Source organism: Leucopleurus acutus (genome assembly GCF_964270905.1).
Source record: "Leucopleurus acutus genome assembly, chromosome: 16".
NCBI classification, from domain to species: Eukaryota; Metazoa; Chordata; class Mammalia; order Artiodactyla; family Delphinidae; genus Leucopleurus; species Leucopleurus acutus.
Window position 1 is genome coordinate 76310366 of NC_139158.1, and position 17528 is coordinate 76327893.

Here is a 17528-nt window from a genome sequence, read left to right on the forward strand (position 1 = left end):
AGGAAACATTATAATACTGTTTTAAGTGGGAAACCAATATTGTTTTTATAAATAAATACGATAAAAACAAAGTGGTACATTTGCTTGCTGAAGCCTCTGAGGACAAGCCTGTCCTCTTTGTCAAAAAGGGGGATCAGCATATTGGAGAGAGGCTTAACACGGTAGCACCAAACTGACATGTCTGACTTAATTGGGATTGAGAAAGAATCAAAAAGGGCTGACTTTCTCAATCCGTGGGGTCAGTGGTATTCAACACACATTGCTCAAGTACCACCTAAAACCACATCAGATCACTTTAGGGGAGATACTGCCCAAAGGAACCTGGGATCTTTCTGTGACACTATTCACTGTAAGGTGGTGTGTGCATTTCCTGTGGCTTCTGTAACGAATTACCACAAATTGGGTGGCTTAAAACATCAGAGATTTGTTCTCTCATAGTTCTAGAGGCCAGAAGTCTGAAATCAAGGTGTTGGCAGGGCCACACTCCCTCAAGGGAGTGAATCCAGGCCCTAGGGGAGAATCCTTCGCTGCCTCTTCCGGCTTCAGGTGGTCCCAGGCATTCCTTGGTGATGGCAGCCTAACTCCTGTCTCTGCTTCAGTCTGTCCTCATGTGCCTTCATCTCTGTGTCTGTGTGTCCCTTTCTGTCTCTTTTAAGGACACTGTCATTGGGTTTAGGGCCCACCCTAATCCAGTATGGTCTCAGCTGTGATTCTTCCCTTAATTCCATCTGCAAAGACCCTATTTTCAAATCAGGTTGCATTTTGAGGTTCCAGGTCACATGAATTGGGAGGAGAGGACACTGTGAACCCACTGCAGGTGGGTTCTCCTTTTTCCCAGGGGGTGTTTTGTTTCTGAAACTCCCAGAGTCTCTGCAGTGGCCCAACTGCACAGATCCTGCGAATAGCTTGCCCCACAAAGCACAGAGATCGGCCCATTTCTTTTCACATGGCCCCAGTCTGAGTCATGAGCTTGTGATACAGGCGGTTATTTTAAGACTTAATAAGGCATTTTCAGAAGTCATCATTTGCTTCTATTTTGAGCCTTTTTTGAATGTTATTTTAGTCTTTATGGTAACAGCCGTACATTTGTAAGGATACATTTATCATTCTTTTGAATAGGGATTTTGACAAGAAGTCAGACTGTCAAGAATGTGACATAGAAGTTTTCATATGAAAAGGGCCTGATTTTGCAGTATTAAATAGACTGTGTATTACCTGTAGTCATTTTGGGTTTGAGAACCAGTATGTATTTTCCCCCAATCCACCAACAACTAGAGAACTGTATTACTATAGAAGATGAAATTATTATTCCATTCCCCCCAAAGGTGGCCATATTCTAAAAATACCTTTCATAATGGTACTTAATATTTGAATCTGAAAGCATGACAAGGGGCTCGCTTTATAGCCATGTCCCAGGTTGCAAGGGCATCAGGTGAGGACTGTTTCATCACATCAGATTTAGGAAAATGGCATAGTTGTCTATGACATGCAGAGAAAAGGCAGGGCTATTTTAAACATGAGTAGGGTTTACTCTTCCTCTAAGTGGATTGTTTTAGGGCTTACCGTTAACCTTTTTCCTGGAGGAATCCAATTTGTGGACTTCTTTTTGAAAGTGTTCTATTTGAATTGAAATGTTTTCTATATTAAAATTAGTTTTCTTTCCTTAGTAAAGAATAAAAAGCATACCGCTGTATGTTTGGAAGTGGTTCATTCTGCTATTTATTTTGCTGGTCACCTTTTAAAATCATTTGTCCTACATTTTTAAATGCAGGTTTTGAGAGTTTTGTATATTTGTTTGTTTTTGTCTCTCCTTTTGTTTGTTTTTGTCGCTCCTTTTGTTTGGTTTTATTATCAGGTGGTGGTTTAAGCATTGTATTTTTCCACTGGGCCAGGTTCTAAGAGAACAGTTACTTTGGCTTTTCATTGATGGATTTATTTCTTAATTACACAGATTTCATGCCTCTGAAAATATCCATTTTATATTTACAGGAGGAAGAAATGTTTCGTCCAAATATGTTTTTCCTCCTTTTGCTTCCACCTATTATATTTGAGTCAGGATATTCATTACACAAGGTAAGACTCAGGCACACATTAGTGCTTTTGGTCCGGGTGGCTCCGTGTGTTTGTAAGGCAAGTTCCTTAAAAGCTCAGGTGTTAATTTAGCAGTGGTGGCTCTTTGTGAACACCCTGGCGTGTGTGGTAGAAGCTAGACTGTCATGCCTGACTTGTAGAGGGAGCAAACATGGTCAGTGGGCTGCTTTCATGGTTTTAGGCAGTGTGGCTTACTAGTGTTTTCCATAGAGGGGTACTTGGCCTAGAAAGAAATAGCCAAAGTGATTTTGATGGTACACAGGTGTTACATTGACTCCTCTTGGACACAGACTGACCCATGTTAAGAGGACAGACTGTGTCCTGGGATGACAGGGACAGGTGCCCCAGGCCTACTGGTTCTCTCACGTCACCATATCAGGCCTTTCTCCTGCCTTGGGCCCATCCATCCTTCAGTGTCTCCCCTCTCAGGGCACTGCCCTGGGCCTCAGCTCCCAGCCATTATGCCCTTTAAGCCCCAGTCTCCATTCCTTCCCACCCTCTCCCTGGCCCTGCTTTTCCTCACCAGACTGGAGCCCCATCCTTCCCCCTAGTCTTCCACCTCCTTCTGGCCCAGCCACCTACTCCCACAGTTGCTCCACTCATTCTTGGCTCCCTGACCCTGGAGAGCAGCATCACTGGCCCCTGCTCAGTTCTCTGCTTTGCTCTGGTATTTCTGGTCTCTGTCTTCCAGCTTCCAGTGGGGCTCTTTCTGCCTGGGCAGGAGCTTCTCGCTTTTAAGCCAGTTTGTGTGTGTACCTGAGTCTTTTCCTTGTCTATGAGTTGCTTTTTTTTTTTTTTTAATTTGTGTAGCAAACTTGTTTTTTTTTAATACATTTATTTATTTATTTATGGCTGCGTTGGGTCTTCGTTGCTGCCTGCGGGCTTTTTCTAGTTGCAGTGAGCGGGGCTACTCTTCATTGCGGTGCGCCGGCTTCTCATTGTGGTGGCTTCTCTTGTTGCGGAGCGTGGGCTCTAGGTGTGTGAGCTTCAGTAGTTGTGGCATGCGGGCTCAGTAGTTGTGGCTCACGGGCTCTAGAGCGCAGGCTCAGTAGTTGTAGGTCACAGGCTTAGTTGCTCCGTGGCATGTGGGATCTTCCCGGACCAGGGCTCGAACCCGTGTCCCCTGCATTGGCAGGCGGATTCTAAACCACTGCGTCACTAGGGAAGTCCGTATGAGTTCTTTTTAAATACAAGTGTATTTAAGTTTTAAAATAAAAAGGTGATTCAACTTAAAATACTAGTAATACAACAGTTATTTTATAAATATGATTTTAAAAAACTGTGAAGGTTGGAAAGACTAAGGATCGGCATATCTTTGGAGAGAGGAAAGAGCCTGGACTTTACAGCCAGAGAGACCTAGGCCTAATCATGCGCTGCCCCCTATAGGTTCCTTTTGAGTAGAGTAGAAATTAAAAACAGAGGACAAAAAGATCCCCGAAACCCTACCTCCTAGGTTGCTTTGAGATTTACATTAGATGAAAGAATGTATGCAAAGCACCACTCACCACATTAAATAATTGGTAGTGCTTCTTGTTATTATCTATTATAACATGACTAGTGTTATTATTAATAATAATGTAATAAACTTGAGTTAAATTTGTTATGAGAGTTTTGGTAAAAACATACAAATTAAATTTTTAATTTTCCTCCTGGATATTAAAGCAAAATTATTCTAAGATGTTCAGGCCAGATTTTTTTTAAGTTATTATTTTATTGTGCATTAATCAAAAGAAAAAGTAAAAAGGAAATTTAATATTAAAAAAATCCCATATCTTATAAACCATTACTGACATCAGATAATTGTTAAAAAGAAAACAAGCAAGAAGGATTTGAAGGTCAGTATCTCTCACTCTTTAATTTTGTGAACAAATCTTGAAAGAACTGAGCAGATTATGAAAATATTTCAAAACAGTGCTGAAGAAAATGGATTGATTTTTTTTTTTTTCCCTTTGGCTGCCACTCGGCATGTGGGATCTTAGTTCCTCGACCAGGGATTGAACCTGGGCCCTCGGCAGTGAGAGCAAGAGTCCTAACCACTGGACTGCCAGGGAACTCCCGAAAAATGATTCGATTTTGACTTAAAAACATAAGACTGGTTATTATATTAGCACATGTAAACTTTTTATTTTCTAATTTTTTGGAGGGAGGGGAAATAAACTTACTCAAAATTTGAGGAAAATAGTAGTTTCTTAAGAGAAGAAATTTTTGAAGATGGCTTTACAGCAGAAACTGTGACAATTTATGTGAAAGGGACTAGTGTGAGTTGGAATGGGAATTCAGAGACTTCTGTCCACTGCCTACCCACCCCCAAAGAAGATAGGAAGTTGACTTTATTTTAATATTGCTATATTTGCTGACGTAAATTTGGACTTGGAATAAAAATTTCAGTACAGTTATCATCAGTTGGTATGTATTAGGTAGGCAGCTATTTGGTTCTTTAAATTATTAATATAAAGAATAGAACTTTTTTAAAAATAAATTTATTTATTTACTTTTGGCTGCATTGGGTCTTCGTTGCTGCGCGTGGGCTTTCTCTAGTTGGGGCGAGCGGGGGCTACTCTTCATTGAAGTGCGCAGGCTTCTCATTGCGGTGGCTTCTCTTGTTGTGGAGCACGGGCTCTAGGCACGCGGGCCTCAGAAGCTGTGGCTCACGGGCTCTAGAGCGCAGGCTCAGTAATTGTGGTGCACAGGCTTAGTTGCTCCGCGGCATGTGGGATCTTCCCGGACCAGGGCTCGAACCCATGTTTCCTGTATTGGCAGGCGGATTCTTAACCACTGCACCACCAGGGAAGCCCAAGAATAGAACATTTTAAAAATTATGTCTGAGAGAAGCAGATAAATTTGCTTTATGTAGCAAAGGGAAGTTCTTATAGTGGGGCAACTTGAATTTGGGTAACTTTCCAACATCCAGATTAATATTAGCCAACGACGTAAGTTATATCAGAATTAGATCCCTATAAACAGACCAAGGCTTAGTGTAATCTATTTTTAAATAACAAAATTAAGCAGCTCTCTGCAAAGAAAAACTCATAGATGAAAGCCTTTTGTTTAAGAAAAAACCAAATCATTGTGTTTGCCTTGAGCTATTTTAAAGTTCTTTGTGTGCTAAAGATTGAGATGCCAAACAAAGTAATTGAAGGTCTGATTATGGTCAGCCAAATCAAAATTGCAAAAAATGAAGCAAAGAAACTTCCTGAAGGAGATAGGCTTAGTGGGTTGTCAGTGCTGAGCTGAGGACAGTCTTCTGAAATGAGCTTTAAAGTATCAGTTCCTGGGAATCCCCTCGTGGTCCAGTGGTTAGGACTCAGCACTTTCACTGCCGAGGGCCCGGGTTTCAATCCCTGGTCAGGGAACTAAGATCCCACAAGCTGCATGACGTGGCCAAAAAAGAAAAGTATCAGTTCCTTTTGTTCATGGCTTGACAATTTCTGAGCGAAAAAATGGTTTTCCTTGTCCAGACCCACAATCACGGACCATCAAGTTACCCTGGCCTTATTCCTAAACAGAGTCCACAGGGTTCTAATAAATAGCTTAATTTTTAAAATTTTATGGAAATTTGAAAGATGTTACCATACTGCTTGGACTCAAATATTTTCTCTTAAATGCTGTATAGATGGGAATATATTTTATCTATCATATTTGATGATACTAATAGAGTGAAATAAAATTGCTTAAAAGATGTGGACTACAAAAAGGAGCTGCTGATAGTATAACCTATTATCTTGACATTCTTTGTAGCAATGTACCTTTTCTTAATTAATTGAAAATTATAATTATATAAACTTTGGACTTTAATCAGACATGAAACACAGTTAATTCCTTTAGTACCTATTCATGGGGCATCTTGCATCTCACAGGCTGTATGCCAGTGACTGTTATACAAAAGCAGATGTGGTCTTTGCCCCCATTGAGCCTGCAACCTAGTGGGAAAGACAGATACCAAATAATTACATAAAATAAATGTAACGTTTCAGCTATGTCAAGTGCTACCAGGAGAGAGTCACTGTGCATTGAGAGCATAGACTGGGATCTGACTTGGGTAAGGGATCAGAGAAGGCTTCCCTCAGGAAGAGTCAAAATGTCCTGAGATCTTGGGACGATTAAAGTTCACTAAGCGAAGGGGAAGGAAGAGTGGTCCAAGCCCAGGGAGCATGATGTGTTTGAAAAACAAAAAGCTACTAGTGTGACTGGAACCCAGAGAACAAAGGGGAGGTTAGAGGCCTTCGAGGGGGTCAAACCATCCAGGCTTTGGTTGGGTTTTAACTGCGTTTTGAGTGGAAGTGGGGGTCAGAATGTAGGCAGCACAGTCAGACTTATCTTTTGCAGAGATCATTCTGGAAGCACTTGGAGAGCAAGAGGGCAAGGGCCAGGGCTGGTTGAGACTTGTTAGAAGCTATTGTAGTGATCCAGGGGAGAGATGATGGCAGTTGGGTAAGGGTGGTGGGGATGGTGATGGAGAGAAGCAGGGAGATGTGAGTGACGTGGGGAATGCAAAAGCCACAGGACTTGGCTCTGCATTGCATGTGGGGGTGAGGGAAGATGCCCAGGTTTCTAGAGCTTGCCAACCAAGGTGGGTGATGGTGCCCTTTACAGAGAATCAAGCATGTGAGGAGGGCCAGCTGTGGGGTCCATGACTTCACTGAGCAGACCAGCCTTTCTAATCATTCCTCTCATTTCTGTTCTCTCAAACAGGGTAACTTCTTTCAAAATATTGGTTCCATCACCCTATTTGCTGTTTTTGGTACGGCAATTTCCGCTTTTGTAGTAGGTGGAGGAATTTACTTTCTGGGTCAGGTAAGGAAAACATCTTTGAAAACTTTGAAAACCTTGCATTCTTAGAGCTCATGCAGGGAAGTGGGGTAGTGACACCTCATGGGGGTTTTACAGTCAAGGTAAAGGCTCTCCTGCAAAGAAATCCGGACTCAAACAAGGCACAGTAAAGGCATGCTGAAGTTGTCTCTCAGTGTCCTCGAGAAGCTTTGGTGTCTGGAATTGAGTGAATCTTTTCCATAATCCCCAAAAGTATTTGATATTATTTGCAAACCAATATTGTCTTAAGTTGGAATACCTAAAAATAAAGCAGAATATATACCATCAAGATCTTCAAATTATAACAGTATCAATTCTGTTGTCAGACTGAATCAAGGTTAAACACTGTTTCTTTAATAAAAATTTGCATTTTAAAAATCAAAGATAATTCTGTATGTCTTCACTCAATTCTAAGCTGTCCTGTAGAATTATTTTCCCTGGATTTTCCACCATTGCTAAACCAATTCCCGGTGTCATCAACTGAGTGTTTTGTACTTTGAATTCAAATTAATTTGAATTAATTTAAACCAGACCTACCTAGGAAGGTAGTATCTGTAGCTTTGCATTATGCACGTCTGTGCATGTCACAGTTCTCTTCCAGTATGGTCAGTTGCAGAAAGTTTCTCCGCCCTAGTTCTGCAAACGCAGTTTGAGATCCAGGCCTTGGGGTAACTGGCAGATTTCTCTTACATGTGTCAGATGTGTCTGCTGCTTTTGATGGCTGTCGGTAAAAGCCCATATATTCCATCTGATTTTCACCTTTACTGCTGCCTCAATGGCACCAGAATAAATCTGTCTGTCATGCAACCTTCTTCATTGCTCAGCTTCCAGCTTCAAATGGGAATAAACTTTAGAGAAGAAAACTCGTTAATTTGGCTTGCAAATATTAGTGTTCATTTTCATACTTCCTGTGTATGATGATTGAATGCATGCCTAAACTAAAACTTAGGAGTTTTCTGTATTTTTCAAGTGGTTTGGGGACTGAAGATTAATGTCCTTATTAGTTTGTAATAAAGCACTAATGGACATTTTAATCTTCTTGGCTGTTCTCCAGGGGTTTTTTTTTTGTGTGTCTGTGTGTTTGTGTTTTTTATTTTACAGGCTGATGTAATCTCTAAACTCAACATGACAGACAGGTAAACCTTTCATACTGTAACACCCATGTGGCTACTTTTCAGACTGGGGCCAAGTTTTCTCCACATTGATTCCTGGCTGTGGTACTTCTCTATTCTGTCTTTTCGTTTTGCTGACTATTTCTGCTGTAGAATCTATTCTGAATTAATTTGTGTCTCTGAAATGAATCAAAACTATATTGAGGAATTTTGAAGATCTCCAGTCAGAGGGTTGCTGATGGAAATGATTTAGTTTCAGCTTTGAAGGGAATAACTCTTGGTTAGTTAACTGCCGCCTCACACACACCACACGCTGCACCATTGTCCTTTTATTATTAAGAATCATCTTCAGCTCATTTCTAAGGCTTTGCAATGGCCATAATGAAAAGTTGTCTTCTTGAGAGATTGGGGATGGAGTCGGGGGTGAGGTGTGAATCTTTACTCTGGGATTCCCCCCAGGGCGGTGGGGATGGGGAGGGGGAAGGAGGTGCTCTGTTGTGGGCAGCCTTCTCAGGCTGCAGCTACTCCATTGGGCACTCAGAGCTGCTGTCTAGGAGCCCAATCCAGAAATTTCCATAATTGTCTTAGCAAGAAGCAACCTAGGAAGCCGAAGTTACCAGATCTAGTGCTAAAAAAGTGCACACACACAGCGTGACCTGGTTTCCCATCTCTGAGAAGTGCAGTGAATATGCAGCCTTGCTCTGTGTTTCTCTCCCGGGAGCACTGGATTCTGTCTTGTGCTTGGCTGGGGAGCTCGGAAGTGGGACCCAGTGCTCTGCCCCGGGGTCCCTTTCACTGGGCCAACCAGAGCTTACAGCCTTCAGCAGCAACTTGGAGATTAAAATCTTGGAGCCCTTTTCGTGAGAAATGTGCCTTTGATAGCATCAAGTCCAGCCTCATTTTCTCTCCAGGGACATAAATTTCAAAGCCTTTGTTGTAAGATAGTCTTGCTATACAAACAAGTAGCGAAAGTCACATCCCTGTTCCATAGGGAGCGTGAAGCTGAGCAGAACTGATGCCCTGCATTTTGTAGGTATTTTGCAACTGAAAAGAAATGTTCAAAACCCAGTGGATGTAAAGGAAGATGTCACAGCATTCAGTCCTTCAACCTGTTTGGGGGCAACTGCTTAGAGATACAAAAAACGCTTGATAAATCCTTGTGAAATTGAATTGAACCGGAGGTTGGGATGTTCAGGAAGAGAGGAGTAAAAGAATTGGCCCTTAGACAAGCAGAGTAAGAACCAGGTGGAGTTTCTCTCTGTGTGGGCAGACACTTCCTTTCCTGTTAGAAAGTGACTGTCCCACAGATGGGGGGTGCTCTGGGGGAAATTAGCCAGCAGTCGCAAACCCACACAGCTGCAGGGCCTGGCAGAACCCTTCACAGAGGGGAGCTGGCCAGGTGTGTGTCTGGAGGTGGTGACAGTGGTGAGCTGGAGAGCCCATCGTCTGAAGGGGACAGCCACCTCTTAGCTCCACCTGCTAATTACCACGTGGGAACGTGGACCCAGAATTGCCAGATACTTAATTGTTTTTTTTCCAAAAGAGGCCAAGTTTCTAGATTTTAATAGGGAATTTTCCTGTTTTAAATGTTGCCAACTTGATCCATTTTTCGAAACACCATGCAGGTCAAACATGAGGCCCATGGACCTCTGCACGGTAGGAAACATAAAAATAACTTTTTTGCACAGAAGGTTTTACTTCACTGGTGTTTCCTCTGGAGAGCTAATTCACTCATAGATACACCCTAAATTATTTCACCATCCCAGTCCATTTTCTTTTTTTTTTTTATTTTTAAATTTTATTTATTTTTGGCTACGTTGGGTCTTCATTGCTGCACACAGGCTTTCTCTAGTTGCGGCGAGCGGGGCTTCTCATTGCGGTGGCTTCTCTTGTTGCAGAGCACGGGCTCTAGGTGTGCGGGCTTCAGTAGTTGTGGCACGCAGGCTCAGTAGTTGTGGCTCATGGGCTCTAGAGCGCAGGCTCAGTAGTTGTGGTGCAGGGGCTTAGCTGCTCCACGGCATGTGGGATCTTCCCAGATCAGGGCTCCCTGCGTTGGCAGGCAGATTCTTAACCACTGTGCCACCAGGGAAGTCCCCCAGTCCATTTTCTTTTTGTTTTGTTGACGTTGCTGTCTTCTGAGATGATGGAATAAAGAAAACACATTGTTCAGTTGAACTTCTGGCTTCTGGCCTTTTAAAAGACTGGGTCATAAGCTGTGACGTGGAACAGCTGCGGGCAAGATTCAATGCCTGCTTATATTCAGACCTCTCCATGATTCAGGCAGTTCATATTTCCGACTTTCCATGTTCACTGTCAGAAACACTGTGCCCCAATTTAGAGTCTCAGCCAAAGCTAAATGTGTTACATAATTTATGCAAAGCACTTCTCCCCCAACATTTTATTATGGAAATTTCAAACACACAGAAAAGGTGAAGCACTGTACAGTGGACACGCACATGACCGCCTAGATTCTACAGTCACTGTTTTCACTGGATTTGCTTTAACCACAGATCTTTCCATCTCTCCATCCCTCTGTCCATTCATCAGTCCGTCTTCTGGTTCCTGCTGTTTGGTTTTCAGTTCAGGATGCCACAGGAACTATGACAAAGAACATCAGTCAGGCCTCTTTCAGTGCAACTGAAACCCAACACGAACTCGTTTTAGCAAAAAAGAAGTTTGTTGACTCGTAGAACAGAAGTGTCCCCGGAGTGATGGCTTCCTGCATGACAGCCTCTGGGGGCCTGTGATGTCAGGAACCTCTCCTCTCTCTGTCTTAGCTGTTCCCTGGTCGATGTCATCCTCAGGTGCGCTCACCCCATGTGGCAGCACCAATGGCTTTCGTCTCACGATCACCCTCGCCGTCCCCGCCAAAAGGGCCAACCTAATATCTGGTGACCTGGTAAAATGCCTGGCGATGGACCTCTGACCAGGCTTGGGTCCCCTGCCTACTCCTAGAGCCCCACGCAATACAGGGATGGAAGGTGGAGGAGGCCTGGCTCCACAAAGGGCAATTGGAGCCCAGTGGGGCTGTGGGTGCTGTCCACTGTGTGCTTGCTGAGGGATGGAGGGAGGGGCCCGCGAGCCGCACGGAGTCGTCGCCCAGCACACAACCTGCGGCACACTCCCAGGCTCCCACCCCGCTTTGGGATGCACTTTTTTTTTTTTTTTTTTTTTTTTACTTATTTAGGCCTCGCCGCACAGCTTGCAGGATCTCAGTTCCCTGACCAGGGATCGAACCAAGGCCTTGGCAGTGAAAGAGCAGAGTCCTAATCAATGGACCAACAGGGAAGTCCCCAAGATGTACTTTTTAGACGTTCTTCTTCCTTCGAGGCCTCTGTTATGTCGCTGTGGGTGATGAGAGTGGGAATAAAAGAAGGAGAGGGGAGAGAAGAATCTCTGTGGGTTGCAGAGCAAGGGCTTCAGGCCAGCTGCCAACAAATCATGGCCTCTCGGGTTGGCAGCTGTTCGGTGGAGTTACCTTTTCTTCCCTCCCGGACCCCTCCCTCCTGCCTGCCTTCCCCAAATATCTCTGGGCGCTCACAGTGAGGTGAGAGGCAGGTGAAGTCACAGCTCATAATGCACGCGACAGGCTCTGTGAGGACAGGGCAAGTCTGGGAACTGAAGTCTGAGCTGAGGCCGTCTTTGAAGTGAGCAGGCTCTCCTGCATGAATTCACATTAACCGAACTCAGGGCGCCACCACGGAAACCAGTACGCCAGATTATCAGTTTATGAAGAGAACTGTAACTGGCAGGGCAGCCACACATCCCTTCCCACCAGCGCTCCTCTCCCTGAGCCCGGAGCCAGATGATCGTGCTGGTGACATACGGTGGACAGAGCACGCTCCAGTCCCCAGGCCGGGTAGCTCCTCATCCCTCCCAGACCGCAAGCTTGGTGCGGGCGGGGAACAGGTGGATGGGCTCTGGCTCACGTCTCCGCCCGAGGCTGTCCCCTCGTGGCTCCTGGTGTTGCGGAAGGGGGCAGACCTAACCATTCTGCTGAGCTGGAAGGAAAGCAGTGCCAGGCGAGGCCTTTTGAGGGAAGCGACGAGGGCTTGCAAGAACTCTAAGGGGAAGAAGACAAATGGGCTGCGAGAATAATCGTCCTGACTCCTCAGGCGGCCCCCAAGGCCCCGCGGGGTGACCCGGCCCTGCCTCCCTCCCAGACTCCGACGTCTCCAGCCACTTGCCCTCGCTGCGCAGCTGCCAGGCTCCCTGTTCTGTTTCTCAGGCAACCAAGCTTGCTCCACCTCAGAGGTAGCTTGCTCTGGCCACTGCCCCCAGGTCTTGGCCTGTCCATCTGCTTCTTGTCAGGTAGGCCCTCGTTTAAATAAGCATCATTTCTTCAGAGAGGCCTCTCCTGACCCCCCGATCTAAGTGGGCCCCACGCCCATGCCTCCACACCACCCCGCCATGTTACTCTTTCTCTCATCACCCTGACTTCCTGTGTAACACTCGCCTTTTCTAAGTTGACCTTGGCCTCCGGGTACTGCTGTATCCAGTGTAGTGGCTAAGAGCACCCACTCTGAGCCAGATGGCCTGTGTTTGGATCCGGGCTTTGCCACCTCCTAGCTGTCTGACCTTGGGCAAGTTCCTTCACCTCATTGTCCCTCAGTTTTCTCCTATGTAATCAGAGCAATACTAGTACCATTTCATACGGTTGCTTTGTGGATTATGGAGCTACTACATGTAAAGTGCTCAGAACATTGCCTGGCACGTGGTAAGTGCCACATAAATATTTGCTATTATTATAAGCCTTGGGACTTCCCTGGTGGTCCAGTGGTTAAGAATCCACCTTCCAATGCAGGAGACGCAGGTTCAATCCCTGGTCAGGGAACGAAGATCCCACACGCTGTGGGGCAACTAAGCCCTCACCGCAACTACTGAGCCCGCATGCTCTGGAGCCCGCGCGCTGCAACGAAAGAGCCTGCATGCCGCAACTAAGACCCGACGCAGCCAAATAAATAAATAAACAAATAAATAAATGTTTTTTAAGAAAAAGCCTTAGTGCTTGAAACATGTTAGGCCGTTAATGCCCATTTGTTGGAGGTAGTTAGACCCTCGTGGGTACTGGGGTGAGAGCTGCTGGCCTGGTGGTAGGCAGCACTGGTGTCGCTGTCTGCCTCCCAGGCTGCGCAGCCCCTGAAGCGGGCTGCAGTTGCTGCTGACTTTTGGCACTTTCCTAGATGTTGCAGATCTGAGTGGAGGCTGGCGTCGGTCACAGATGGCACTCCGGTGGCCTGGTGGCAAGGGGCAGAGCAGAGGTCAGACCCAGGAGCACATGGGCCGTTTAGGGGAGGCCCTCTGGGCCACCATGGTTCCAGCTGCTCTGACCAAGAAGGCTGGGATGGCTGTCATGTATTTAAGCAAATGTCTTCCCTCTGTCATTGGTCAAAATAAAATCTTGGTATTCTCAGTGGAAAACCAGGCCATTCATAACAACAGCTTGTAGAGTGGGACTTTCACTTCTCCACCCACAATGTTAATTAGCAGGTATTTTAAGTGGAGAAAAAACCACCATCTTCTATAGTTCCTTCAGCTACAGTGTGTACTGTTGTTGTACTAAATACCGTCTCTGAGTTTAATGTTTTACTATGTGGACCAGGGGTTAAGCGTTACAGAACTACCCCTTCCTTTTCTCTTTGACAGTTTTGCATTTGGCTCCCTAATATCTGCTGTTGATCCAGTGGCTACTATTGCTATTTTCAATGCACTTCATGTGGACCCAGTGCTCAACATGCTGGTTTTTGGAGAGAGCATTCTCAACGATGCGGTCTCCATTGTCCTGACCAAGTAAGTGTGTTTTCTTCAAGTGACAGAACTAAAGGGCCTTGTATCAGAGGGGCAGATATTTCCGTGCAGCTGCGTGTACAGTTGCTTATCCTCTGGGTGATTGGTTCACTGCTTCTCCATCTTTCTGGCCTGACAAGCCTTGATGTGCCCCAGGAATCTTGTCAAGGCCCAGGGTGATTAGAGGAGAATCTGCCTTTTAGGATCTACCTTTTAGCAGTGCTTGTAAATTAAACCCAGCTTGGACTTCGCTGGAGGTCCTGTGGTTAAGACTCCACCCGTCCAATGCAGGGGGTGTGGGTTCGATCCCTGGTCAGGGAACTACAATCCCACATGCCATGGGGTGTGGCCTAAATAAATAAATAAAGCCCAGCTTCTCATCAGCATCACGGGGGGTGCTTATTAAATGTAGCATTCCCAGGTGCCACCCTGAGAGCTTCCAATTCAGTAGGTCTGGGGTGAGTCCCCAGATGATGATGGAGCAGCCAGTTGAGGGATCAGTATTGGGGCAGCATTGTTCCAGATGAAAGCATGTGACAGAGGCCCTGTTCTCCCACTTGTGCGCTAGCGCACGTCACCTTCCTTTTCGCAGCTGTAAGGTACGGTAGTGATATTCACGGGCATCCTGCCTTAAGATGCTATTATGTGAAAGCTACTTTGGAAATTGCAGATCTTTTTCAGTTGTTCATTGGTATACTGCCCTTGTTGATAGGATCTGAGAAATTAAAGATGAGCCATAAAATGTCAAGAAGTCATTGGGAAAAGCAAATGAGTCTAAGTTCATCTCAAATCCATTTGTCGGATGTGGGGCTGTTTCCTTGCACTCTGAGGTTTGTGGTGTTCATGTATGGACAGGAGACCCAGACAGTTTGACCAAAAATCAAGAAGGTACAGACAGTCAAAGCAGTTGGAGAAAAGAGCCCTGGACAATGTACCAGAGATGAGCTAAGAGAATTTGGGGGGCCATTATGTGTTCTGTTAAAGAATAGTTTTTCCATTTTGATTTTGAACTTGTTTCCTTTGTTGTGGGATTCCTTGCAAAGCATAACCACTCTGTGGTTTTCTTAAAAGCCTTACTATAGACTATATTCAGCATTCTTATGTTGGAATAAAAGAACATTTTATCGTGGAAAGAGCCCAGGTCTTTGGGTCAGACTGACCTGGGTTCAAGTTCCAGTGATGGCCACTCAGCTGTGTGACACCCTGGGTCAGCTCCTTAACCTCTCTGAGCCACGGGTGTCTCAACAGTAAAGCGAGGGTGATAATGCCTCAGCCTAGAATTGGATTTGAGGATTGAGTAGTTAAATCTACTATGTGAAAAGCATCTGCCGTCGGTTAATGTGAGATCCTTTCCTCTTCTGCTCCTGTCCCCCAGCTATTGTTTGTCCTGTTTTTGTCCTGCTTTTGCAGGAAGAACTTACCAAGCGTTGCTTAATTGAAAGAGGTGCTCAGCAGACCCTTAAACAAAACAAAAACATATGTATATATTCTAAAATAATCCGTATATTCTGTATATAAAATTTAGAAAACTTACAAAGAAAGAAAGAAAAGAAAAAAAATGCAAGCATTGTAACTCCCAAGAGATAATTACAGTTAACAGTTTGGTAGAAGGTACATGTAATTTATTTAGATGGGTATATACTGTATTGTAACTTTTCCATTGAATGGAGTTGATAAACATCATTTATATTTATAACATCATTTAACTAGTTGCATAGTATTCTTTCTATGGGTTTACTGTGATCTATTTATGGATTTACTGTGATCTATTTGACCAGTTCCCTATTGTTGGCTTTTTCATGTTTCTCTTGGCAAAAATTTCTGTAGCTTTATTAGGAAATTATATATCATGCTGTAAGAGCTTTTAAAAAAAATCTGATATTTTTTCTTAAGATCTACTTTGAAAGTGTCTTAGTTTTCTGGTTTTTACCTTTATCTTGTGTCCTGGTTGTGCATTTGAACATTTGTGATAAGGAATTGTGCCTAAATTGGAGGTGACATCATGAGTTATTCTTATACATGAGGAGCTAAACTCAACTGCCTTGTCTCTGATTTATTTTTTTCTTAAATCTGGCAGAAGTGGGATCTTTTCTGAGCTTTCCCAGGTCTCCTTTGCCACAGAAAGGCCAAAGGTTAGGAGATACTTTGTTTTTAAAATGAGAAAGGATGGAGTCATTGTAACTAGCCATACATTCTTCCTGGAAAAGTGCTTTTGAAGGCCAAGTTCACCTATGATGACAGTTTCCAAAATTGAATCAGGGGGCCACATGCATATATGGTTTCCAGCCTTCACCTCCACTACTTGCCAGTACACAGGCTGGGGTAGGAGTCACTGACCTAAGTCTCTGACTCAGATGGGTTGTCCTGTGAGTCCGTAGGCATTTTCCGGTGAAAGCGGGAGATGGTGGAGAAAGGGGGTGTGGTAGGACTGCCTTGTTTTTGCAGTGTAGGGGGGAGGTGTTGTCAGCTTTCCTTGGTTACAAGGAAGAATCACATCTTGTTTTTCAAAGTGATCTGATGATGATACATTTATGTTTGTAACTGAATATGTGAATGAATTACCCCTTTTTTAATGTTTTCACTTTCATAAGTGCCAGAAAGCTGAGTATCTTCTGTTTCTTCATTAACCTTAATTAAATTATTTTTAGCTTTGATTTGTTACTATGACAATCTACTCTTACAATAATTGTGGTAGAGGAAACCTTTAGTTCTCTGCAGCTGCAGCTAAAGCTCATGAAATGGATCCTGAAGCAACATTGTCTTTTATTCTTTAAGGTGTGAGGAACATGACCTGAAAAAGTAAAATGCATGACATTTCCAGGCTAGAAAGAGTCCGAATTCTACCTTCATTTATCTTGAGTTCAGAAACCATTGGCCTCGGCCCTGGGTCTGCTGTTAACCATTGGTGTGACCTCACCCAGTTAGCCACTTTCTTTAGGCCTCAGTCTCCTTTGCATGAAAAGAAAGCAGTGACACCAGCCAGTGTCCCAGCTGTGGTAATGAAATGAGGGGGCTGGATGCTATGCTCATGGCCCACGGATCCATTTGGGACCTAGAGGTGATCTTAGCCTTCAAAAGTACTTTCCCAATAAGAACCTTATTGGTTCCCAGCTTTCCCCAGGGTGGGATGTTAACATGGGATCTGCTGGGAAAGAAAGGGAATGGGGCTATTGGGGTGAGTTTAGAAAACTTTTATGTGAAAAAAGTTGGTTTTCTTTTTTGCAGCACTTCTCAGAACCTTTATTATGTTATATTATGCTGTAAATCACCACAAAAGGCTGAGGTTATCTGACCGAGCCACCCTTTTATCACAAATTATCCTGCTTTAAAATTATACCAGTTCATGAAATGCTAATTAATGAAGCTGAGCATTACTATTGACAATTCTTTGTTTTGTTTACTGATTCAGCAAAAATTTGTTGAGTATCTTCTGTGTGCTGGGCTCTGCTTAGGCCCTGGACATATGGCAGTGAACAAGGTGGACACAGGCATGGTCCTCATGGAATGATTCACTAGTTCCACTGCTGTGGAGAAGTCAGGCACCAGGAGAGCCTGTAAATGGGCTGGCCTATGTGAAGGCAGGTGTCCCTGAGGGAGTGTCACTGACCCTGTGTGCTGAGAACAAGCCAGAGTCAGCTGGAGCCCAGGAAGAGTGACATACGACCTACCGGGAGGTGTCAGTGACAGTGGAGCCCAGCCCGAATGAGGAGGAGATGGGATGGGAGGTGT

General features: G+C 44.4%; 1 protein-coding gene across 1 annotated transcript in view; it reads left to right on the forward strand.

The window, feature by feature from the left end:
* SLC9A8 (solute carrier family 9 member A8) overlaps positions 1-17528 on the forward strand; it is a gene marked incomplete at its 5' end in the record, with an annotated part of 139984 nt that overhangs the window by 99577 nt on the left and 22879 nt on the right. Inside the window, 4 exon segments of the mRNA XM_082856816.1 lie at positions 1990-2073; positions 6784-6885; positions 8002-8036; positions 13659-13802. Coding sequence (XP_082712942.1) covers positions 1990-2073; positions 6784-6885; positions 8002-8036; positions 13659-13802 — 365 coding nt within the window.